Source organism: Ambystoma mexicanum, chromosome 1p (genome assembly GCF_040938575.1).
Source record: "Ambystoma mexicanum isolate Mex_15411 chromosome 1p, UKY_AmexF1_1, whole genome shotgun sequence".
Lineage (NCBI taxonomy): Eukaryota > Metazoa > Chordata > Amphibia > Caudata > Ambystomatidae > Ambystoma > Ambystoma mexicanum.
This window is the reverse complement of record NC_090921.1, coordinates 354650535-354677795: the sequence shown is the minus strand read 5'-3', so window position 1 is coordinate 354677795 and position 27261 is coordinate 354650535. Positions and strand designations below refer to the sequence as shown.

General features: G+C 46.3%; 1 protein-coding gene across 1 annotated transcript in view; it reads right to left on the bottom strand.

The window, feature by feature from the left end:
- Window positions 1-3868: 3868 nt before the first annotated feature.
- LOC138570121 (sodium/iodide cotransporter-like) overlaps window positions 3869-27261 on the bottom strand; it is a 636461-nt gene continuing 613068 nt past the window's right edge. The window contains exon 17 of the mRNA XM_069648754.1: window positions 3869-5469. Within this exon, the coding sequence (XP_069504855.1) occupies window positions 5284-5469 (186 nt within the window). The 3' untranslated portion in view covers window positions 3869-5283. The remainder of the gene's footprint in view (window positions 5470-27261) is intronic.

Here is a 27261-nt window from a genome sequence, read left to right as displayed (position 1 = left end):
ATTGAGTACTAATACATTGGGCAACGGTATCACCTATAGTATTATAATCTTGCTTTATACAGAAAAAGTCTGTCATGAAACAGTATGAAAACATGTATTCCTGATCATGACGTTGCATATTGACTTCCATCGATGATACCCATGACCATGCGGAGAGATAGGAATGAGGATGCTGTAATCCATAGGAACTGTACAGTGCAGAGTCGTAACAATGGCCCGTTGAACGCCAAAGCTCTCCCTCTGGGTGTCGTAGATCTCAGCTGTTGTGCTTGTGTGTACGGTATAATGTTATTGTTTAAAATTCTTTGGGGATCTATTTCCCCAGAGCTTGTGCTTCCTGGAGCTGCTTTAAGCCTTCCTCTTTAAGCCATCAGTGCAGCCTGTTAAAGTCTGGGCTGTCACTATCAGTTCTTGTTGCCCCTGTCACTACTCCAGCAGCATCATACTGTTCTTGTGCACGCCTTCCCACAAATACCTATGTGTTGCTCGGGGACACCAATTTGCAATAATATTGGATGGTGCCCATTAGTCTTCTAATGTTCTTGCACACGCGGTGGAGGTTGGGCAGCAGTGCAATATGTTAAGGGCAGTTGAAAGACCCCAGTAAATGGTCAAGGTTTGACTGAGTGTCTTTACCTTTCTGTGTTATGATAAGTTATGCTGTTTTTTTCTATACCACTTTGCCAACAGGGGCTCTGAAAGTGAAATTTTTGTGTTATTATTTCCTGTTTTCAGTTGTGTTTTATGTCTAACACTTCGGGCTCGCTGTTGATCAGCTTTTCCTAGACATCTGCCAGTTGTGGAACTGGACCATTGGCCCCCTGGATGAGCACTTAGTCTTTCACACGCTAACTCGAATTCTCTGGATATTTAAGTATTGCTGGAATAGGGAATGGGGTTGAGATGCCTGAGCACATGTTGCAGTGGCTCAAATGCAGTGAGGCTGCCAAAATGGCTGAATTGTGCTGCCCAAGAAGGCTTGATATCACATTACATTACAGCAGATAAATGAGATATGAGGGACCTCACTGATAGTGCTGTGAACTGTTAAGGGGTTAGCTGGGTTTTTTCTATTCGTCAAGAATGTACAGAACTGATTTATTGACATGCATTACCTTATTTTTCGGAAAGGATCCCTTGATCTAAAGCAATAGAGCACATCTCTGATCCTACAGCGCTGCAGACAACTCTGTTTCTCAGGATAACTAGCATCAAAATCTGAATACAATGCATACACATGGGAAATTATTTACGTATTTAGTGGTTACTCTGAAAACCTGACATGTTGGTAGGCATGAAGACCAGAATTGCCTTCTATTCTAAAGTATTAAAGGTTGCTTAAATGTTAGGAATCACTAAGTCCCTAAAAATGGTTTCCTATTGGTTACTGGCCCAGGTGACTCCAGATGGGTCACGGTGGGCCTAGTGATCTTCCTTTGAAGGATTTTGGTAATTAATTAAAAGGCCATGATTGGTTGGCATCTAGGTAGACCCGATGTGTCCGCTCATGTTTTCATTTTCCACCCCATCCGGCCTGTTTTGATACCCTGAGGTACCAGCCAATAGTTGCAAGAGCACAGCAGATCTTTACTTAAGACTTTGTCAGACATTTCCTTTTGTTCTAGGCACCAGGAAACGCCTGCGCCTCTCGCAGGATAAAACCCTTGCTTAGTGGAGCATGGCAGGAGTATCATCTCTGAGAATCCTTGCCATTTTGACAAGAGCCGGTCAGAATTTGCTGTATGAAGCTATCAGGATTATTGGAGCGTCATTTGAATATGATACATATTTTCAAATGCAGGATGGAGCTCAAGGAAGGAGTGGGGAGGGAATAGTCTGGATAGTTGCGAAGGCTGAGTTCAGGGTGTCACCATTGTTCGAATAGTTCCCAGATAGTGGCAAGAGAATTTGCATATCATCAGCATAGTTGGTGTAGTCTACGCTGAGGGAATTCAGGAGGTCGAAGAGTGGTTTAGTAAATATATTGTAAAGCGTGGATGAGACGTTCAACCCTTGTGGAACTTCGCATTCAATTGGGACTGGAGGGGAGCTTGCATTGTCGGCAAAGATCCTTATAGCTCTTCCTTCTAAGAAGGAGGCAATCCAGGTCATAGCTTGCGGGAGAATGATGCTGAGGTGGCCAGATGGTGGCAAAGTATTCTATGGTCGCCTAGGTCAAAGGCTGTGGACAGGTCCAGAAGGAGAAGCAGGATAGGTTTGCCTTCATCCTGGATCTCGTCAATCTGGTTTTTGAGATCTAAGAGTGCTGATTCCGTGCCGTGGCCTGGGCGAAAACCCGACTGTCGGAAGGCTGTGATCAATAGGGATAAGGCTTCCGTGCACTCTTTGAGGTGGTTGGCAGGGCAAACATCGCCTTTCCATGTTGAGGGTTTGAGACCTTTTAAAATATGTAGCGTTTCCAGTTCAGTGACTTTATGAAAGCGGAATGGTGGGATGTTGATGCTGATGGGATGGAGAGTGTCAGAGGTGGCTTGCTGCAGAAGTTTCAGTGAGGCGTGTTTCAAGAGAATTTGTTTGTGAGTGTACATTTTCTTTAGTGGTTCACCATTCTTTGGACCTCATTACGACACAGGCGTTAACCATGGCGCTATTAGCGCCATGGTTGACGCCGGTACCTTACCGATTCCGCCATGGTGAATGGCGGAATTACCGCCCCATTCCAAGGTTGGCGGGCGGTAATTTCCCATTCACCAATGGCCCTTCCCCATTCCCATTTTTGCCCCCACAGGGCTCAGTGGAAATGGGGCAGGCGCTAATTACGGTACCGCAAATTGCGGTACCGTAATTACCTCCAAGGTCCCGTTGCGGGTCCAGTCCTTAACGGCTGGTAAAACCAGCCGTTAAGGGAGGACCCGCAAAGGGACCTCGGAATTGGGCGGTAAGGGATTAACGGCACCAGTGCCCTTACCGGTACCGGTAATCCCTTACCGCCCGGGTCGTAATGAGGCCCTTTGTCTTTCATAATTCGGAGAGGAGGGTACTTGGTGTTTCTTGTTCCTTGAGGATGCTGAAAGTTCTCGTGTGTCAGATTTTGTGTTGGCGATTCTGGCATTGAAGGTAGACGCTTTGCCGTGAATGGTGGTTAGTTTGTATAGTTTCGCCGCCTTCATGAAAGCTGAGGTTTATAGTCATAATGTCGAAAAAAAAATGTCGACAGACAAAAATGTCGAGAAAAAAAATGTCGAAAATAATAATGTCGACATCCTATACTTATAATGTAAAAAGTCATTTTTTCGAAAATAAAATGTCGACATTTTTTTTTTGACATTATGACTATAAACCCTTAAAACTATCAACACCTCACCCAACACCCCCCTGCCACCCCCCCACACCCCCCAACCACCCTTTCACCCCTCACACTCAACACATACCATTTATTTATTTATTTATTTATTTATTAAATAAATAAATAAACTAAAAAAGGATCATTTACTATGGGGGGGGTCCCCCCCCAACCCCCCCTCACCCAACACCCCCCTGCCACCCCCCCCACACCCCCCAACCACCCTTTCACCCCTCATACTCAACACATACCAATTATTTATTTATTTATTTATTCAATAATTAAATAAATAAAAATTGTATTTGCTATGGGGGGGTCCCCCCCCAACCCCCCCTTCACCCAACACCCCCCTGCCACCCCCCCACACCCCCCCAACCACCCCTCATACTCACCACATCATATATATTTTTTATTTATTTATTTATGCATGCACTAAGTTAAATTTCGAAAAAATATCGAATAATGTCGACATTTTTGTTTGTCGACATTATTGTTTTTCGACATTCATTTGTCGACATTTTGACTGTCGACATTATTGATGTCGACATTATGACTGCACACCGTAAGCTGACATTAGGGAGTCGGAGGGCATTTTTTTCCACAAGGTTTCTGCAGGCCTTTTTTGGCTCAGAGATCAAGGAGTTCAGGGATGAACGAGGAGTTGAGGTGTCCTGCCGGTTTAGTTTTTTTAGGTGCAGGGGGCAACGGTCTCAACTGCAGTTGTTAAGGTTGCGGTGTAGAGTTCCGCTAGGATACTGGGATCTTGAGAGCAGTGGTGCTCTTGTTTGAGTACATCAAGGTAGGGTAGGATGCGCTCCTTGGTCAGTTTGCAAGAGCTACATGCCATAGCTGCTCGGAGTGATATGGTCGTAGGTTTGGAATGGTGGCAGAGAGGAGCAGCTAAAGTAATGATGTGGTGGTCAGACCAGGGATAGGGAGCATTGGATTTGATAGTAGTGGTACAGTGGATGTCTGCGACCCAGACCAAGGTGCAGTCTTTTGCACGGGTGGGGGTGTTGAGGCGGTGGTTGAACACAAGGGCAATCAGTGATTCATCCAAGGTGGCAGCTTGGAGGGTGGCAGGGTCATTTAAGCCCAGATTTACATCACCAAGGAAGATGACTCTTGATAGGAGTTTTATATTGTTGCCTACTAGGTGTAGAAGGTCTCCTTCGAAGGTCAGGGTGGGGCCAGGTGGGCTGTAAATAATGTGGACTGTGATTGTGGTGGTATGGGTGGTCTGCAGCATTATGGATAGAAGGTCACTTTTCTTAATGGTGGTGTCGAGTGGCCTTATGTATAGGTGGTCTTTGGCAATAATGGCGACTCCTCCGCCTCTGGCATTGAATCTGTCATTCCTGAGGATAATGTAGCCTGCAGGGATTGCCAAACAGAGGCCAGGAGCAGAAGCTGTGTGGAGCCATGTTCCAGTGATGGCGAAAGTGTCAAGGTCGTTTTTAGTGAGGAGGTCATGGATGTCTATCGCATGGGCTGGTAAGCAGCGGGCATTAATCAGGGAGAAATTGAGTATTGGCATGGCTGGTCCAGGGGTCGTACTAGCATTTGGAGTAACATTGTTGGGATCCAGTCTAGGATTCTCTGCGTTCTAAGTATGTGTGCATCTGTGATGAGCAGAGTATCAGTTTGTCATACTATGGAAGTAACTTTGCACTAATAACAGGGAATGCAAAAGGCACGAATTTTGAGAAAATCTCTTTCAGAAAGTAATGTACTTGTATCAGAAAGCACGTTTTAGAGGAAATGGCATGTCACAGTTCTCTTCCAGAAGAAACATACTTTGCAGGTAGCTATCATTGCCCTTCTGAGATCTAAAGACATGGCATTGAGCACAACAGCTCTCTCACTTGTGCTTTGCTTAACATTCTTCCCATCCAGTGCTTTTCAAGACTACCACCCAAAGGTCTTTATCTTTTTCTAGGATCTGGAACCGTGTATCATCGAAGAAACACCTCCTGTCCCTACACCTCTGATTCTTTCTGCATATTGAAGCTGACTGCATGTGCTATGAAACCCCCATTGGTTGGCACATTTTCATATATCTCCTCAACGTGTAATAGGTCAACTTCCTCGTACTCCTTCATGCTCTTGACTAGGAATGCTGACTCACTGGAGGGTTTGCTCTTTGGGGTAGAAGTATCAGAGTCCTGCAGCAAAAGAGAGGTAGAATTGTTATGAGTCAGAGCACACATTTTAAAATGCATGTTCACATGATGATTGTGCTGCTACTATATAAAACAAACAAACTATATGATAGTAGCATCAATTACTGACAGAAAGGTCAGATAGTAGCATCTGTGAATATCAATTTGGACGTGGACTAGAGTTAATCTATAATTTTCTTATGTTGACTTTGAAAAACGTTGTTTGACACAGTTGAGAAGACACACACATCTACTGCAACATAATCCTATTCAGACCAATTTTAAGAATGAACTTCATACACCCAGGTCACAGTGCCACTCGTAGCCTGGGATCAATGTTCTTGTCCTACCTAGCTCCCAGTGTCCCGTTCATTCAAACAAAATACTTACCTAAGATGGCCATAGTTGAGATGAAAGGCCGGGCTCCTCTTCCATTTCTATGGTGGGGCCAGGATGTGGCAGCGGCAATGGCCCTGCTGTTAGAGAAAAAAGGTATGTGGTGTGGGGGTTGGGTGAAGGGACCGAGGCAGGGGGGGAGAGGGAGGAAGGGCGACGGAGCAGGAGATGTGGGAAAATGGTGGTGCCAGTGAGAGCAGCCTCCAGGTTGCTCAGAGCGCTGACTTCGATTGTGGCATTCAGCTCATGATCCGAGCACCCTGATTGGCTGTCTCCCCAGCCCTGGTGCTAATGATACATAACCTCCTTCTGTTTGTTTCCTTCGTGCATGTAAAGCGCATAAATAAACAAACATACACTTGGGGCTTCCTAGGACTCCCACAACGGCAGGGCCTGGACCCTGCATCATTGCATCCCGCAAGACAACAACTAGGTTTCCATGTGCCAGTGTGTGAGAGGGAATGCAGATAGAGAAAATGCTGACGTGGGCGGTTGGAGAGGGGAGATAGAGAGCTGGCAAAGAGTGAAGCTGTGCTCATCCCTGGAAGTGATCATCATGACTAGAACCTTTAATAAAGCTGCCTACTTACTTGGAATAACATGATGTTTCTTTCTTCCCTTAACAAAGAGGGCGCTCTTCAGTCATTACAAATACCTGAATAAAGGTTACTGTATAACAGTATATACACACAGTTTTTCCATTCCCCAAGGTTCTAATTTCATAGTAGCTTTGTAGACAGGTCCAGGAATCCAACTTAATAAAGCAATAAGCGATTCATATAAATGTTAGAATACTGCCAAATGCAGAATTTCTCTAAAACCTTTGTAAAGAATGTCACTATTTATTTTTTTGTGGTGTTTTGTATTGTGCCACCTGCATGCAGAATACTTCAGCGGACAAAAATGCACACCATTTAATATTCAAATGAGGGTAAATTGTGGTACAGTTCCACACAGTTCTTTAAAAAAAAAATATATGCAGAATTATTTAACGCAAGCCTGGAAGATTCCCTTGGAGCCAAACACTGCAATTTTACACACAAGCTGACAAAACGTTGGGGGTTTTCTACTGTACAACCAATTACGTTTGCCAGTTTTGTTACAAATCTTTAAATCTATGTTGATGCCTGCAAAGCCCAAGGAACAATAATAGCTAACACCAGGCTCCAGAGTGGCCCAAAGTCTTCTAACAGACAATAATGTATATGATCATTGTGGTTTTTGATAATGTGAATTTCTCAGTAAGACAAGTGTCAAAATGTTTAATGACCTCAATAAAAACTGGAAAAGAGAACTTTTACAATGTTCATACAACTACAAAACTCCTCTTCTAAATAGCTTATTTTACCTAAAATTCATAGCATGCTATCTCACAAAAGGGCCTTCATTCTTGCAAAGTGCTGTGCTCAGATTCAAACCCATGATTTGTTTCTTCTGTGAGCACCAAGGCACAGTTTAACTTTGCATTATGATTGGTTGGTAATGCTGTAAACGTGTAAATGTTTTATAGTATGCACACACATAGAAACACAACAAATAGAACATAACAAAAATAGTTGGAGACGCTGCAGCCTGACTCCCATGTCAATTTCAAGGTGTTTCAGCACCCCAGCAGAGCCTATATTTGTCCCCTCACATGCTCATAAGAACAACGCACCCCCAGCGAGATGCGCAGGGACAGGGAGAGAGACATAGTGCGAGGCAGAGACAGAGCGAAAACTAGAGAGAGATGGGTTGGTGTACTCCAGGTTCAGCTAGTTTATTATATGTTCCTTATTTTCTTTAGGTTTGACATAAACAGACAAAAGCAGTGCCTTTTTTGTTTGCCATATTTCAGTTCCTTTTCAATTGTATTTTGTATCAGTTCTTTGGGGTATTATGTTTGATGCTTTTTTATGACTCTCACAAACGTTTTTGAATTTACAATATATGAAAATATATGCTTGTCGCTAGTCCATTGCACCTCATTAGGCTATGGATTCCAGGCTCTGCCCTTTACCTCGGAAGGGATTTGCCATGGACTGTATTTCTAGGTATTTACCCAGGAATCCCCTTAAAGTCCTTTGAAGGAGAGAAAGCCATAAAGAGGGATTTGGTTAGGAATCTTTGCTTTTTTGTTCGACATTATTTATTAATGCTTTAACAATACCTATGAGTAAGGAAATAAGATTGTTAAGCAATCAATTTGCTTATTCTCTCCACTTGCCCCCGCCCACTTCAGAAACTCCTCCCCCATGCTCCCCACAGACGATAGGAGAGCAGCAAAGATACTGTTCTCGGACTGTCTCATATAACTGTTACAAGCAGTACAGAGGTTAATTGGCCAAATCATTCTTCATAATAAATGATGAGTTAGAATGGAGCACAGTTAAGAAAACCAATTATCAGATCAGAGAAGCCCTCTGACTTCCATCAGCTCGCTATCAATAATTTCGCTGACAAATATTTAATGACCAGGTCTCCGAAATTACAAGCCAGAGGTTAGACAGATTCCACAGATCCACCTAACAGGGACACCACAGGATCCTTTATTTGCCTGCATGCTTTGCAATTGCATTGAAGATGAATGTACAGCATGTTTCTAGTTTGGGGCTATTCCATCCTATGTGGGGCACAAAACTGGCCTCACACAGCCCCACCAATACAAGCCACTAACTGAGTGATCAAAATGTGGTAGATTTTCAGGTTTAGGAAATATCTATATATTATTTTGTAATGTATCTCTTTATGGTGCAAGTAAATGGACAATGTGTGCACCCTGTCCCATAAATGTCTCAATTTCTTTGTTTTACAGGACAAATGGCAAGTAGTTATGCTAGGCTTTTAGGTGTACAATGTTAGGTTTGGCTCCTCTTCACATGACCTCCATTCAGTTTTGCTAGGGGGCTGTGCCCAGAGCCATAAAGTAGTGGGCTTAAGTTACTCCTGCCTCTTTTAATGTGAGTGGTAGATGACATTAACAGTGGATGAATTCTGCTGAGGGATTCATCCAGTGTTGATTCATCCAGTGTTGCTCGTGCATACATCCATTCTACATTACAAGATGGCTGGGGTGTGCGTTCAATTTATGAAGCTTTATTACATGCTTGTGTTGCTTGGTGAGGGTGATCCATTCCTACACCGTACTGCGCACCCCTTATTGTGGCTGGACCAAGTCCAGAGTTCCCAAACTCCCCACAGCTTCAGGATAGAGGCACCTATCTCCTCCTACTTTAAAGGTGCAAGAAACGATCCTTGCTGCCAGGCCCCCAACATGGACGCAATGGAAAGACAAGCCACACCGGCTTGTCTCATGTCTCGTCCTTCGTTGCTCTCAATAGTGGGCAAGGCGAAGCATGCCTGGCCTCCAAGATGTTCTCAACTCTGGTCTAGTCCTGTTTTCCAGCTGTGTTCCTGCAGCTGTGCTTCTCAAGGGCATGCAGTATTGTGTCACGGCGTGTCAGCCATCTTTGGCAACTGCGTTGCTCCCTCAAGAGCAACCAAGTCTGCAGGCTCTATGGCACAACAGAACCCATTATTTGTTTCTGTGCCAAATGTGTTACATGCACCTTATTCTGGAGCTGCTTAGTTATGTGGGCATTTTACACTGATGGCAGCAAACAGCACCTCCACCTCTCCCTACCCCCCAGGAATTTTTGATGTAACAACTAAGTAGTGCAGTCTGTGGGCGTAATGAAGTATAATGAAAGAGAATCGTTTTTCCAGTCTTCCACTGATGTGTTCAGATGCCACTATATCAGTACCTGGCCATTCTGAAGTGCTAGTACAGAGATTCATTGACCATACCCATTTTAGCAGTTCCTTACAGGTGGAATCGACACCAGTGGCTGAGCAGTCCATGTTGCTCATAAAGCTACACCATGGGGATGTACACGTGTGTAACATGCATGGCCCACGATGCACAGGGGCATTTTTGGCCCATGCCACCACCTGCCCCAATTCACTTGTATGACTCTGAAAGCCCAAAATCCCTGACCACATTTTGTAAGCACACTCTGTAATTCTCTGGTTTGTCACTTGGTCATTCTCTGGTGTGTCATTTGGTGTGTACCTATGTAACCATTGCTCAGGCCCCTACATCAGCACACATGCTTATGCACATGACTAGCAAATGGGTTTTACCAGATCTGGGTTAGTCAAACTGGTTGTGATTTTCTGCATATCAATGACCTTCAGCTCTCTAGTTCCTTATACATTCCTGTGGTTCTTTTGTAGCCAGATAATCCCAATGTCCAGTGTTTCCTTTGCAGGTAAAATGTTCCAATTCTTGAGCTGTCCTTGCTCCAGCAGTTGCTGTCACACCTGGGAACTCACTTTGCATACTGTTTTATATGCTTTTACGTTTCCACGTACACACATGTATGAAACAAACTGAGATGTCATAATGGGAAGACAAACAGGACACGTGCCTGTACCCCAGCCTGGAAGGTCGCCCCTTTTTGTTGGAGGTGCGCTGAGCGATTAGTGTGGATTGACATTAAGTTGAGCAGTCTTAAGGGTTTGCTGGCCTGCATCCAGGGTTTCCCCAGGATGATTTAGGGCTGTCTCGATGCATGTGATCACTATCCCCACCCTCCCATGTCAATCAGAAGGCAGCCCCAGCAGAGGTCAAACAAATCAATCACATGTTATTAGTTTAACTGGAGCACTTCTGACCCTTTCTAGAGCACCTCCCTCCTACACTGACCTTTATAAATAGATGGGTAGTTATCTGCATCTTCGCACATGTAGGATGCATAGTTCACTGAGATAAAAGACAGCTTCAGAAATCGGTGTTCACGCTGCAGATCTGAAATTGAAGTTTTAGGGGGGCCTACTCAGTCAGTCCGGGTATGATGAATTGCAAACCATTACAATTGCCAATATTTCCACCAGTACTGTAAGCAGGAGAACAAAATATTAGTTGGAAGCTTCAAGCCAGCCATCCAGCAAATAGTCACTCGCCACCTCAGTTCTATACAGAGCACACCATTTCTTACTTGCCAAAGGTCAAATATCACTAGCCAGTGGCGAGTGCAAATATTGTGCCCTACTGCATGTGAAGAACAGTAGTAAGCATTAGAGCCTCCAAGCTGCATAACTCATTCTGGTCTTTGCAAGTCATCACAAAATCCATAGTTCCTATCAAGGACTGGACAATTGGCAACCTCATCTCCTCGAAAGCATCAAAATCGGAGCTCCTGTTGTCAGAGCATGAGCATCCCCACTTCACTCGCCTCCACGTGGCCTTGCTTCCTGGATGTACCCCCTTGTCCCCTCTCTGAAGCATAAAACTTCTTTGAAAGAAATATGTTCTTTAGTAGGCAGATCCACGAGCTGTCAACTGGTAATACAGATCTTGCTGTTCATAAACATGTACCAAAAAGTAGATATCACTAGGGCTATGGTTCTAGCTAAACTTGACTAATACAATAGCCCAGGTACAGGCATTGTGTGTACATACTGTGGCCTGTACCTGAGCCTACACAATCATTTCCTCTACATCTTAAAACATGCAAAACAAAGATGCAAACCTAAAACTACGTGACCATATCAAACCTGCCCGATGGCCCCTCTCTGGCTCCCCGTGGAGAAACACATTGGGCATCATTACGAGATTTGCGTTACAAAACTATCATTAACGGCATGTCAGTAACAAAATGTCAGCGTAGCCTTGATCCCGCAAACAGCGGCTGATTACGAGTGTGCAAGTACGCTCTTACCTGCATGCCGGTAACGGTTGTACCTCCATGCCGGTAACGTCCCTCAAACCCCCAGATAGCGGCATCATGAAATGCGCAGATACCTCCTCTGCCATCGGCATCCCCCAAATAGCGGTACCCATATTAACACAGTGGTATTAACGGGTCAGTTATTACCGGTACCGGAAGCAACATCATCGCGCCGCAACGGGAAATGCTCCGGCGGCCATCTTCAAAAACACAATCCATTGCCATCCTCTACAGACTGGACCTGTGCAGGCAATCCCTAACACACCTTGGAGAAGATGTCAAAAGCAACCCAGATTCAGTGATGTGGAGCTCAACATGTTAGCTGACACGCTAGTGGAGCATGTTGTCTTCTGTGCTGACTTGAGGCGTCCAGCACAGCTGAGGAAGAAGTAGATATGGGAGGATGTGGCGAGGAAGGTGAGTGCGGTTGGCACCACCGCACGCACCGTGAAGGACTGTAAAAAGCACTGGGACGACCTGCACCTGCAAGTAACGGAACATCCTGTCGGCCAATCGCAGCAAGGGGCTGGCAACAGGCGGCAGTGCCCACTCACCCATAAAATTGCCAAGGTGGGAAGAGACCTGCAGCACTATAATTGATGTGGAGTCCATCGAAGGAGTTGGTGGAGTGGAGTTCACAGTCTCAAAATCGGCAGATGAAGGTGAGTGTCCCCATAAACACCTGACATTCAATGATCATAGTTGTCCAAGAAATGTGAATGTGATGCGAGCCAATACATGGCCCATCATACACACATTCACATATCCCTTTCTAGATGCTGGCCCCACCACTGTCACATCCAAATGCCGCTCCCATACCAAAATACACACCTGATACACAGATGAACTGCATGTGTCACACAGCATGCAGGACACAACACACCCGTAGGCCCCACAGCAGATACCTGGGTGAACATGTCAACACCTGAGGGATGCCAATACCCCCCCAATTCTTGCACGCACCCTGTCTGCCGCAACAACAAGCATGCAACGATCCACATGGCACTAACTGCACAAAGACGAATGCATGCATGATGCAAGTACTTCTATCACTGATGCCCTGCCTATTTCTGTCCCGCACAGGCACGGATGCAAAGAGCAATGAACATGATGCAAGTGCACAGGCCAAGACACCTACCAAAAGGCCCAGGAGCCGGGATTATGGCACCAGTTCTACTCACACCAGCCCTGTGCGCAGGTCCCTGCGCAGCATGCAGCGCTTTGAGATGCAACCCCCTCCTCCGAAGGAGGGACCACAGTAGCAGGGGCCCCCTGCACATGTTGACTGGCTGTGTATCCGGACACCTGTTGTGCCATTGATGTTTTGGGGTGTTGTGGGGGATGGGGGGGAGTGGGGAGGTGTTGGGGGAGGGGGGAAGAAGGAGGGGTGTGTGGGGGTGTTGGGGGGGCAGGGGGGAGGAGTATGTGAGGGTGTTGGGCAGGTGGGGCCTGGGGGGTATGTGGGGGTGTGGAGGGTTCATTCATGTTGCAAATACCATCTGTACAATACACCTGTTGTGTAAGAAAATCAACACATGACTGGACATTGCTTCTTCCGTGTGTGTCCAAATGCCCCCACACCCAGTGCCAGAGTCCCACATTCATAGCACCCTCTGCATCCCAGTGCATCAGAAAGAATGGTCTGCGACTGATTGGCGCACAGCACGTCCCTCATGTGTATCGCGACCTGGCCGATGTGCAACATCTACTCCTTCCTCATCTTCAACTTCACCTGGTGGTGGCTGGTCCATCTCAGGTGGCAGAGGTACGTTCTGCCGGATGCACATGTTGTGCAGCATGGCACATACCATGATGATCTTGCCCACCTTCTCAGGCCCGTAAATTAGGGCGCCACCCGACCTGCTGAGGCAGTGAAACCATGCCTTCAACAGGCCAAAGGTCTGCTCTAGGACCACACAAGTGCGTGTATGGGCACGATTGAAGTCCTCTTCGTGCCTCTTCTGCAGATTCCTGACAGAGGTGAGGAGCCACCTCTTTAGGGGATAGCCAGCATCACCTGCATAGGAGCACAATAAGGTATGTGTAAGGGTATTTCTCAATTTCCATTTTTGCTCGCCCTGTACATCGTTCATGTTCACATGCAGTATTTCACATGCAGTATTTCATCAACGACAGCTATTGACTTCACATCTGCACAACTACCTGCCCTGTACACAACTTGGCAACCCATGGTGCTGGTCTTGGGTGACGTACACTATTTAGGGGCGTTGACATTGGAAGCACCAGCCACCGAGATGGCGTGACAAGGTCTATGATGTACACACATGTGAGGGTTGTGTAGCAGGTGATGATAGCAAATGCATGTTAGCCATTGTTTGATGCATTAGGGTGATGGACTACGTGATACTGCTTGTTTAGACATTCGTGCATATGGATTATTGTTGACGCCATGCACGTTTACCTCAACGTCTTCACACTAGTCACAATGGCACAATGTCAATGTTGGTAGTGTCCGCCAGTGTAGGGAAGAGTACCTTAGATGATGGAGGGTGTCGACTTGCATGCTGGTACTGTGCTGTGGGCGATTCCTGCACCGATCGCACCCTTGCAGGTGTTGCTCACTACTTGATGCGTTCAATTTGATGCATCCTTGTCACATGTGTTCTCCCATTTGTATTCATCTGCACATGTTGCCATGGTGTTATGCAGTGTTACTGTTGGGAAGGGGCAGTGACAGCGGAACTGCCTGAGGTCGAATTCATACTGCCCACTCATGGATGCTTGACCTGCGAGGTGCTTCGATGCGGTCATGTGTATTCAGCTTTGTGACCATATGATGGTGCATTGTGGTGCTGAGGGTATGGTCAGGTGATGTCCAATGGACATGTTCAAGGGTGGCCGCTGATTGTGAGTCTGACCTTTACACATAGGTGTGCGGCCAGAGTGTGTCGGCCTCCATTGTCTGTGTCATGCATCTTATTTGGTTGATTATGGGCACAGTGTTTGGCAGCATGGACAGTGTCCAGACACCCCAGAGAGCAGACTGCTTGCGTATGCATGTACACCCCCCCAAAACACTCTCCCATTGCCCAGAGAGCAGACTGATTGCATATGCATGTACACCCCCCCAAAACACTCTCCCATGGTCCAGAGAGCAGACTCACCCAGCAGCCAGCCACGTCGTACGGCATCTCCTTCCATATAGCGGAGTAGCAAGGAGTTCCGCAACACCATTTCATTATGCGTGGATCCTGGGTATCGAGAACAGCAATGTGTTATCTTCCTTGCATCACACACCATCTGCACATTGATGGAGTGGTATAGCTTCCGATTGTGGTACACCACCTCCACGGCATGCGGGACTACCAACTCCACGTGGGTGCAGTCGAGGGCACCAATGACATTGGGCATGCCTGCCAGTGCATGAAATGCTATTGTCATTCCCCTCCTGTACTGTCTGTGGTAGGAATATGTAGGCCCTTGCGTGCTTTAGGAGTGCATCCAGCACTTGGTTTAGCACACCGGAGAAACATGGTTGCGAGATGCCATGCAGCTGGCCCACTGTGTGCTGGTAGGTGCCTGTGGCCAGGAAGTGGAGCACAGATGCCACCTTCAGCAGAGGAGGGATGGCGGTGCGGATGTTGATCAGGCTGACCAAGTCTTCATGTATTAGTTCCACTATGGTGATGATGGTGTCCCTGTCCAGGCGTTACAGGGTGTGGATCTGTGCTGGAGTTAAGTTGAATGGATTGGCCCTTATACGAGGGATTGGTGAGGGCCTGCGGGGAACCACTGACTGCACTGGTGGGATTTGCTGGGCCAGTATCGCCCTCCTTCTCCTCCTACGTTTCCTCTGTAATCCCTGGTGTACTGCCTGCTCAAGGAGTAGCAGTCCAGGCATGTCCTCCAGCTCCAGTATGGCGACTGCCAGTGGTATCATTTTGTTCTTAGAAGGGGTGTGGTGTGTGGGTGTGCTCCTTTTGTGCAGGGCCAGGCTCCATTGCCTCCGCCTGTGCTGATTGTGTGCATCTGTGGCAGTTGGGAAAACAGCAGTTTCCTATTAACGGGTGATCCACGATGCCGGGATTGCCGGCATCATGGTGGCCCTTCTTACCGGCATCTGGATGCTGCTATGTGCATGTCCGTGTGACTCATAATGTCCTCTTCCTTGCGGCACGCGAGCATGCTGGTACAGTGGTGCACGGCCACAGCGGGTCCCTGTTGATGCCGGTAGGGCCGGCATTGCAGGTCGTGATGGGCCGGTCCCGTAAATGATGCCGGTAATGCCTTAATGGTATCGTTATTACCGACCAACAACCTTGCCATGAGGCCCAATTGAGTTTAAGGGCCTCATTACACGGACGGCGGTGGACCAAGGTGCTATTAGAACCTTGGTCCATGCCGGTAAAATACCGGCACCGCCTTGGAGGAAAGGGGAATTACTGCCCTGTTCCAAGGTTGGTGTGGCGGTAATTCCCCCTTCCCCCATTGCCCTTCCCCATTCCCATTTTTGCCCCATAGGGCATAATGGGAATGGGGAAGGTGCTAATTACGGCACCGCAAATTGCGGTACCGTAATTAGCTCCCTGGTCCCTTTGCGGGTTGGTTTTTAACGCCTGCAAAAAGCAGGCGTTAAAGTCTCCAACCCGCAAAGGGACCTCGTAGTAAGGCGGTAAGGGTTAACGGTCACCGGTACCATTAACGGTGACCGTTAACCCTTACCGCCGTCCGTGTAATGAGGCCCTAAGTCTCTATGCTTTGTTCAAGGCTCCCTAGCAAGATCCCAGAGAGCCTGGCTGTCATCTGAAAAAGATACCTCCCTTCAAGAATGCTATCATCCTCTGTCACCAAAAAACTGTTCTCAGTGACTTTCAGGAAGAAGCGCTGGGTGAAATGCTCCATCCTCTTCAGAGGCACCCCCTCTCCCTTCACTCTTACAGCACAAAAGCAGCCTCTAGAGTTTTGGGGAAATGCTCTAAACACTTGTTCAAACAGCTTATCCATCAGTCTGTCATTTTTACCAAGGGTTATCAAATTCCTTCTACGGCACCGCCTGGAAGGTCGTTCAGATCGTCAACCACGTGTACTTCATTCTAAGCTGTTTACATTACACTGCAAGAGGGAGTCGTTTTTGTTACTCGTGCAATCGTTCTATAGCTCCTTCTCTGCTGTTGTACTGCCACCTCTCCCTACATGCTTACGTTGATTTTACCCTAATCTGAGTGTACCAAGACATGTGAATGATCATTAATCGTCACCCATCCCGTCTTGGTGCGCCACAAAGGAACTTGTCTTGCAGTTAACACCATAGAAATCAACAGTAAAAAATAAATACATACAATTATAAATGATCAGTTCCTTACATTTTTTACCCTGTCCTTTGCTCGGCTACTTTTTACATTTTCTAGTTCTGCGCAAACATTTTAGGAGTTAACATTAATTGATTACTTGGTGACAAATCCATTTTAGCAACAGGTGAAGAGGACTTCTATTTCTGTGGCTCTTATCATGGAGTGTGGATAGAAATAATTTAAGAGTTATGAAATTAGGTTTCTGTCTCATAGTGCCAGGCTGCCAGTGGCATATCAGTCTGCCCATGACTTAGCCTGTGTTGTGTTGGCTAAAATATTTAACTTCACTGTGCAGCATGGGATGCCGTCTCCACTGCATCAGCTGGACAGGCCAGTTCACTACAAGCCAAAAAGAAAAACAAGATTTTGTTGACTTGGACACATATGTGGTCTCCAGCTGGTGGCAGGACAACAAATACGTACATTATTAATGTGATGAACAATTTGTCATGTCAGCTGTGATGGATGCTGCATGATGGGCATTGCTGTGCAGTCCCTCCCTTTGGCTTAGGCTATCACTCAGAACCCTCTGTATTGCACATCACTCTCCATAAAGTGTGCTGTGCATAACAGAGAATGATCACCTGTTGCCTGCAGGGACAGAGGCCCTGCTGTGGGGTGCTGTCCAACATGGAAGTCTGCAGTGCCACTAAGCAAAGCAAGGGAGCACGGTCCATACGGGGCATGAGGGAACATATTACGATGATCTCCTCATGTCCTTCTATCAGCCATGTTGATACTAGACTCGGCGAAGGGAAGTGTCAATCAACACCCCTCTCTATTTCCTATATTAGCATGACCATGGGGCGATGATCAATACAATCAATGTATGCGTGTCTATTTGTGTGTGTATGTATGCCAGGACTTGATGCAGATGAGGAACAATGAAATTGTGTTTTATAATGGCATTTATGGCATATATTGTACACGTTCCATATGTTGAAGTTGGCGTATTTTGTAAATTGCTTACATAACAATCTAATATAAGGACACTCCTGGCATACCCTGCGTACTGACTGCATGGCAACTTGTTTTATAAGGCAATACCAGATGTATTGGGCAAAGCCATAATTCAAATGTATTTACAGTGGCATTAGTTTGGGAACATCCAGAATAATAAAGTGTTTTACAGTAGTTAACATGCATTGAGTAGTGCCAGTATGGGCATAGTTTTACAATAGAAATATTGACATATACCACATAACATATTTGCATAGTGGCACTGTTGGCATAATTTGGGCACAGCCAGCATGATGCTGTATTTTTACAGTGGCAAGCTGCTGTCATATTGTAAGCACAGCCAGCATGACAATGTATTTTTCAGTGGCATGCATTGGGCACAACCGGTATTGAAAACTGCTTTTTTGCGCGCGCATTTGGAGGAAGGGCTTTGAGAAGTGCTGTCGGCTGTGGAGGAGCTCGAATGCCCGTTTTTCTGTGGATGCTGAACTACAACATTTGACTTGGTAAAGATACAGAGAAAAAAAAGAGACTCTTATAGTATTTATCAAGGACAAAATTTGCAGTATTATTTATATAATATACCTTCTTATTCTACTTATTTTTAGAACGACAAGCCTAAGCTCCGCCCCCTTCTCCCATAATCCTCTTAAACAACGAGCCGCGCGCATTTGGCGCGCGCGCATTTGGAGGAAGTGCTTTGAGAAGTGCTGTCGGCTGTTTGCTGGCAGAGGGTCTGAGGGCTCTAGGCAAACGTAATATTCTTTTTTCATCAGATAATTCTGTGTTGAAATGTATATCTGTTAAAAAGTTTGTCTACTGTGGTAAACATGAGCATCACTCACTAACAACAGTGATCTAGAGTGATGGCGTATTTAAATAATCACCAATCACATAGTATTGTCTGTTTTGAATTCAAAAGCGAGTAAGGACTGAAATCGATCTTCTGTTAATAACATTTGTAATAACTAAGTGGTTGCCCCAAGCTATTGTACCCAAAATGGTAATGACGCTGCGCACCGGGAATGCCGCCAAAAGAAGTCATCGCTGTGTGTGCGCGTGAAGCCATTTCCACGCCCAAAACGTCTTCAAGGTCAATTAATCTTGTACGGGTCAGCAAATCAGCCTCGAGTATAAGAGCTTGTTCGGCTATGGCTGATATCAGAAAATGTTGTGCTCTAGGGGAGAAAAGTGGAAAAACAATTGAAATGGTTCAAACCGCAGGGCTGGTCGAGTTTACAACTGAGCGGGATCTAACACGTACAGATACGCAGGGGAGTAGCGTGGATACTCAATCGTCCCTACCAGACTCATTAATTGCGGCAGGATTACTGAATGTGATTGAATTCCAAGAACAGGGGAGGGTGGAACCAAAAATTAAGGCTACAGAAAGCCTGCAAGTATACAAATTAATCCAGGCTTAAGTGATAATGGAAAAGAACAGGATGCCTCTGTTGGTAACACTGATAGCGAGAATGTAGAGGAGGTGAGAATGGAAGACACTTTGAATAGAAATAAAGTCAGCTCACCCGAGACAAACCAGACTACTGACTCGAAGCAGAACTTGGATGACAGTATAGATAGACAAGACCTATATCAGTCACCTATGATGTTCTCCCCAACGAATAATGCCTCATCGGTTTTGTCCTGTTCTTTTGCTCAACCGACCCCGCGGCGGAATCACTCTGCCCCAAATGAAAAAATACAAGCAATGCCAGGAAGCTTTGTAATAGGACTAGTAACCTCTCTTCAAACTATGAATGCAAGCAAATAATGTGGTTGTTTCAGGGCCTTTTACTCCTGAAAAACACCCTAAAAGTAACAATGAGTCGCCGATACCTTTTACATCTCAGCTGGATTTTGAGGGAAGTACAGAGGTGTATAGCACTACAGAAAAATGAATGGAAGTTGAGGCCAATATATCTAAGGAGCTACATTTATGAAACAGCCTCTCTGATTTTGATACATGGGTGAAACTGCTGGATAAATGTCAGAACTAATCTAGCCACCTCTCGAAGCATACGAGTAATAAAGTCCTAAATGCCGGTGATTTTGGACAAGAATACAAGAGATTTTGTTATGGATCACAGGAATTTTATTATCACTAACGTTGAGAAAAAGAACCTAGAGAGACCTTGCGCAATAAAGTATTGGCATGGCTTCACCAAAGGACTAGCCCGGGGGTTGTCAGAAGTTCTGATTTCAAGATCCTTTGGAGGCTTCAGGTTGATGGTTGGTGTGCCCAAAGGAATCGGGACAGTGTCCTTGTGGGATGTGGGACCAGTAACTTGGCACTGTTCCTTAGCCTTTGTCAATACTTGCCTAAGGGTCCTTTGAATTTAAGACTGCTATTAGACTAGATTGTATTTGGTTCTAAGTATGCTTAATACGTTTCTAGGTTCTGGTTGTTGGGGAGAATTCTCTGTTTAGGCTGAATTTCCTAACCTAGTGAGTCCCCCAGCAGCTTTGCTGGATTTTTGGGGTTTATTTTTTTCTCCTGCCAAGAGTGAGACTCTTTTACCCTCACTCTTGGGCATGATTTGAGTGTGTTTCTTTGAATCTAGATGTGTTTAATGGGCTATGGGGTCTTTTACTCCATAGGGCTTCATGTGTTTTTGTGATGTGTGTTACACAGCACCCTCAGTGCAGTCACACAGGGGTGTCATAGTGACTCCCCAGTATAGACTCCATACCCTGATACTGACTACTGTCTCCCAGGGCATGTATTGACTTTACTATTCTTAAATTCTGAACAGAACCAGTACAAACCATCATATTGTGGACGTACTGGCTGGGGCAATTCAATTGCCCCGGGGTCTGTTAGTCGAGGGGGCACGTCTCCGTCCCCCCTGATCGAGTTTTGGCTGGTGGCAGTGGATACTACTTTTTATATTAAACCGCAAATATTTTCCTATGGGATTTCCCATTGTTTTAGGCTACTACCTTTATTTAATTATTTACGGTAGCCTCGAACATACCGCCGGTTTATTTAATTAATATTAATTCTCCGGTTGGTATTTTTTGCCAAAACTTGATTCTAAAATGGCATTTGTGTTCTCTTCTGTGACTCCAACCCAAGTCAAGCCCTTTGTTCCACTTTTTGGCGGGCTTCTCCACAGAAGCCCTCCAAAGTGGTGCCACTCTGTCTGGGGTACTTAGGAGGGGTGGAGGGGAATTTAGGCACCCTGGACTGAGTTGCCTAGGCAACTGAAGTCGCACTCCATCCTGATTGGCCCAGGTGGTGAGCCGGCCGGCTCACCACCTAGCATGTTTGACAGCTAGGCTGAGTGAATGGGTGTTTTCTGCATAAAAGCAGGGCTTTGGGGACTGGAACTTCAGAAGTCGCCACAGGACCTAAGAATCCGACGAGGGAGAAGCTGAGCCGACCTGCCACGGCACCACCACCGGTGGAGCCCTGCTGGACCGACTCACCACTTTTCCCAACGACAGAGGAGATCTCCCACCGGAGAGTCTTCTTTCTTTGACTGGTGGGGATAACGAGTTTCACCGTCTTTTCACCTTCCCGACGTACCTCGTGGCCACCTTGCCTGTGCCAAGCACCCCGGCAACCGGGATACCATGTTTTACAACGACCGCGAAGAAAGGTACCACCTTTAACCGGAAAACTCTGCGGCTGGTTTCTTCCCTGGTAGTGCAGCGACCTTCATCTTTCCTCCAAGTCGAGATCTTCTCTTCCCCTGGACGACGACGCGACTTGCACCCACTGCCAGGAACAACTGCCACCGCTGGGGGATACTTCCCACTTAAGGTACTGTGTCCCGCCTGGCTTCCCTTGCTACCGACTGTACAGGGGAGATTTAGCCCCCGGATTTCGAACCTGGGTTAGCCTGGGACACCCTGGCTAAACTTTCCTAAAGCCTCTCTAAACTCTTTTTGAAACCTCTGCAAGACTTTCAAAGCCTAGTGTAACGGTGTGATCTTGGGCACATTTGTGCTCTGCTCTCTCTAAGAGTGGGCCCAGCCTTTGGACTTTGGCTCACCAGTGACTTTTGCACTTCTGCCTTGCTAACAGTGTTCCTGAATCTTAGAGTGGTGTACCTTTCCATATTCTGTCTTTTTCCCTCCCTTTCTCACAAACTTATTGGAGTGCCATCTAGTTAAGCGCTCACCTCTGTATGAAAATAAGTGGTGTTTTACTGTGACTTATCTGATAAGGAAAAAGGGGTGTATATATTACAATAGTAACTGTGTTTAGAATATTTTACAATAAGAGTGCTGGAGTGTTTCAAACAGTGTGTTTTTAAATAAATAATTATATACTTTGATACCAAAGCTCTGGTCAGTGTTTGCTTGTATTGGTGTGTCTGAGTGCCTATTGTGTATACTTTGCATACTGCCTAACTCTTCTCGAGAGAAGTCTGACTGCTCAGCCACAGCTACCAGGTAAATCTGGGTGGTAAAGACTGCTACCAAGTGGGTTTACTGCCGACACCTGTAGTCTTAAATCTTTTGCAGTGTTCCCTAAGGGAACTGCACAGGTTTCTGCCTAACACTGGTATGATTTTATTGCTGTTTTTCTTTTTGCCCACCTTATGTAGTTATGTTTCCTTAGACTAGAATTACCATTGCCTCCATTATGATTGGTCCCATTATGTTGCTTGTTGTTAGTCCTGTTTAGGCGCTGTTATGCCTCTGCGCTGTTTAGGCGCTATAGAAACAAAACATTAAAAAAAAGAGAAGCAGCATCAGCCAGCTTTACAGATAATAGGTGTATAAGCCACATTTACTCCCTAAAAACAGGCAAATATTACCAAGAAACAAAAACAGGGAGTAAAAATACACCCACCATAAATTTAGAATCACACACATAGGTGCCTGTACCCCCGCTTTCATCCAAACAGCTCCATTAAAATGTATGGACCAGTAGTATTCGCGGAGCTACAGGAAGAAACTCTATTTGCCTGATCTAAAGAGGCAAACATGTAACTTTTAATGTGTATGACTAAGTAGGTGCAAAGTAATATTTATCACAAAAACATTTTGCTTTTACAGTTAAAACATATGTTTACACCCATTGGGGATGGGACTTCACTTTTTCACTCCTTAAAAAGAGTTTTAATCCCAAATGTTGAGTAAAACTAACACTCCCATTTCAAAATCATTTCTTGAGTATTGGTCACAGGACTTGGGCTGTGTTGTTGCAGTCAGTCTTCTTTCAATGTTCTGTTTGGGAGCCTTTGGACCACCTCACCTATACGTCTGCCTGCCCTTAGCCCGGCCATTATACAGTGCCCCATTCGTCCCAACCCACTGGCCACCACACCTGCTCTGCTAATCTGAGTGAAGTGAAGGGATGCAGAGTCATGAGCCTGTACATCGTTTGTGTAAAATCACACATTTCTGATGCTTGTGGATCTGCTTAGAATCACATGCTGTGCATATAGTCTGACATCTAGCGGAAACCGCGGAGTGTTGCATCTTTCTTTTGAATGTCGAAAGGGACGTCGACATGGGTGTGACTGTAACACTATTGATGTATTTATTTATTTATTTATTTATTTATTTATAGAGCGCTTTATGCCAAAGCACTGTACATTGTAACAACAAATACAGAGAAATAACAACAATTAACATTGTGAGCAAGAATTACAGCATGAATCATTCCACAAAACAGTGCAAAGAGCAATTAACTGAGGGTGGGGGAGTGAAGTGAGAATTAGTGAGTTGAGGGGAATCAGGAGAAGGATTGAATACAAGCAGAGGAAAGGGTAGAGAGTGAAGGTAGAGGGGAGAGAGGAATTAAAGGGAGGGGAAAATCAGGGGGGGCGGAGTTGAGAAGGCAGGGAGAGCTTCACGGAGGGGAATGAAGGAGAAGGGATTTAAGGGAAGTGCGAAATGAGGTGAGGGTAGTGGAGGAGCGGATTGGGAGGGGGAGAGAGTTCCAGTGTAGAGGAGCAAGAAGAGGAAAAGAACCGAAGCGGGAGGAAGCACAGGGGGAAGGGGGTAAAGTGAGAAGGAAGTGGTCAGCGGAGCGGAGAGAGCGGGAGGGGGAGTAGAAGGAGAGGAGGGAGGAGAGATAAGGAGGAGCAAGACCATGGAGGGATTTGAAAACAAGGCAGAGAAAGTGGAATTTTAGTTGTAGGTGGAAAGGTAGCCAGTCGAGATTAGAGAGCGAAGAGGAGATAGAATCACGGGGGTTAAGGAGACAAAGGGTACAAATAGCAGAGTGGTAAATTGATTTGACAGGGGTAAACTGAGAGGATGGAAGTCCGAAGAGTAGAGAGGAGCAGTAGAAAAGACGGGAAAAGATGAGTGAGGAGATTAGGAGTTTAGTAGCACGGAAAGTGAGGGAGGGACTGATTTTGCGAATGTTGTAGAGGTGGAATCGGCAGGAGCGGGAGGTGAGTGAAATGTGTTGCGATAAGTTGAGAGAGGAGTCAAATAGAATGCCTAGGTTGCGAGCATGGGTGGAGATAGGAAGATCAGTGGGAGGAAAATGGATAAAAGGGGGGGGAGAGATGGAGGGGGAAGAGTATTATAGGGGAAGAAAAGGACTTCGGTTTTACCGGTGTTGAGAGAGAGAAAGCGGGAAGACATCCATTTCTTAATGGCTGTGAGGCAGGAGGAGAGTTTAAGATGGATGTCAGGTGTGAAGGAGGAGAATGAGAGAAAGAGTTGAGTATCATCCACATAGAAATGATGGGAGATACCAAAGGAGGAGATAACAGGGGCAATGAGGGAGGTGTAGAGAGAGAAGAGGAAAGGGCCAAGTACAGAGCCTTGAGGAACACCGTAAATTAACAGGAAGGAAGGAGAGGTCTGGCCACCCCATGAAACAGCAAAGGAACGGTTGGAAAGATAAGAGGATAGCCATTTTAAAACAGGGCCTCTGAACTCAAAGGAGGAGAGGGTATCGAGCAAAAGTGGGTGATCAACAGTGTCGAAAGCAGCAGAGAGAGCAAGGAGTATAAGAATAGAGGATTGCTTAGCATGACGAGCAGAGAGGAGTGAATTGAGAATAGAGATGAGAGCAGTTTCAGTGGAGTGTTTGGGACGGAAGCCAGATTGAAAAGGAGGAAGGAGAGAGGAAATAGAGACAAAGGAAGAAAGTTGGGAGTAGGCAAGGCGTTCAAGGAGTTTGGAAAGGAAAGGTAGGAGAGAGATAGGTCTGTAGTTAGCAGTGAGCAGTGGATCAGCGGAAGGTTTCTTGAGAATAGGAATTATCGTTGCATGTTTGAAAGCAGAGGGAAAGGTAGATGAGGAGAGACAGGAGTTGAAGAAAGAGGAGAGGTAAGGGATAATAAGATGATAGACCTTAGGGATGAGAACAGAGGGGAGAGTGTCAGAGGGGGCAGACGTGGGGTGGGCTTTGGATAGAAGGGATGAGATATCAGAAGGGGAAACTTATGAGAAGACAGACATGGTGGAAGATGGAGGAGAGGGAGGAGGAGAGAGGGAGTGTGAAGATTTTGGAGGAAAAGTAGTTGGCAAAATCAGAGGGAGAAAATGTGGAATTGGATGAGGGATCGGGAGTGGGAGGTGAGAGAAGACGGGAAAGAGTTTGAAAAATCCGACGAGGATGGGAGTAGGTTAGAGTAGTAGGCGGATTTGGCCGCAGTAAGACAAGAATTGTAAAGTGTATGGTAAGAGAAGTAAGAGGTTTGATTAGGAAGCGAGGGAGTTTTGAGCCAGAGTCTCTCAAGACGTCTGAGAAAGCGCCGCATAGAACGGAGATGGGAAGTAAGCCAGGGTTGAGAAGGTTTTTGAGTAGGGCGGAAGAGAGAAAGGGGGTAGAGTTGGTCTAGGGCAGTGGTGATTGCAGATGAGAGGGAGGAGAGAGCATCATCGGGAGAGAGTAGTTCAAAGTCTTGGAGAGTAGGAAGAGAAGAAGAGCAAGTGTGGTAGAAGAGGGTAGTATCAAAATCACGTAGGTCACGACATGAGTAGATTGGTAGGGAGGGATTAGTGTTAGAGGGCGGTGAGAGAGGAGAAAGTGAGAACGAGAGTAAGGCATGGTCAGAGAGATAAACAGGAAGAGAAGAGACAGGAGAGGAGGGATAGGAGGAGTTAAAGATGAGGTCAAGAGTGGAACCGGAGGAGTGCGTAGGGGATGAAGGAAGGGGGGAGAGGAGGTAGGAATCAAGGATGGAGAGGAGGGGAGAAGATTGGGGGGGGAGAAGGAAGATGAATATTAAAGTCACCAAGTACAGTTAGAGGAGAGGGGGAGGAAGAAATGAGTGAGAGGAGTTGATCTAGGTCTTCAAAGAAGGAGGAGATAGGGCCAGGAGGCCGATAGATGATCAGGAAGGAAATAGGAATGGGAGAGGAGAAGGACTTGTAGAGGAATTCAAAGGAAGAGAAAGAGGGGAGAGTTGGGGAAGAAGAGGAAGAGATGTATTTGGAGTGGTACAGGAGACCGACACCACCACCACGACCGGAGGGTGGGGGGTATGAAGAAAAGAGGAAGAGGAGGTCGTGAAGGAGGTGGGGACAGAGGTGTTATGAGGAGGAATCCAGGTTTCAGTAAGGCAGAGGAAATGGAGGTTAAGACGGAAGAATAGATCAAGGGTAACAGCGGCTTTATTACAGACAGATCTGGCATTCCAGAGAGCAATGTTCATAAGGGCAGCGTGTTTGGCAGTAGGGGGGTAGAGAAGGTGAGGACGGTGAGAGGGGAAAAGGGGGTGAGGGGGGAGTGGGGGAGAGGATGGTAAAGGGGTCTAGTCATAAGGAGGAAAGAGGAGAGTAGAAGGGGGAGGAGGAGGGGGAAGGGATGGGAGAGGGGGGGAAGGTATAATGAGAGGGAGATATGACGGATCGCATATGGTCGGTGGGAGCAGGTAGTGGAAATCAATTTGGGGGTAATAAGGGATGGCGTTAAGGTATAGATGATGAGGGTCCAGACACAATGTGAAGAAGAGGGTTCAAGGGCTGTGCAGAATACGTTGGTCAAGAAAGCTCGCAAAGCTGGACAGTTATTGGTTCAAGGGCTGTGCAGAATACGTTGGCCAATAGTGCTCGCAAAGCTGGACAGTTATTGGTTATGAGGATGGCTGCAGCACTCAACCCAGGTCCAAAGGGAGGGACAGCTGGAGGTAAATCAGATGTATGAAGTTTCCAGGTGTTGCTGCCGATCCGGAGTGTGGAGTGGTAGGAGGGGATGACTGCTGCCCAAGATGAGTCCAAGGCGGGAGGCTCCCGCAGTGCTGACCCGATTTCCGAAGTCAGACAGTGCTAAACAAATCGGAACTGGCCCTCAGGACTTATCAGGACTCTATGTGTAGAAGAGGAGGACCAGATCTGGTGCAATGAGGGCAGGTAACCACGGGCCTCACAGGGTCAGGTAGCAGGAGACTCAGAGGTTGGTTCAACAAAGGCTCAGTGGACTGTCGTAGATGTGCCCAGGCCCGGAACCAGGAGAGGGAGTCCTGGGATGTATTGTGCGGGTGGAGGAA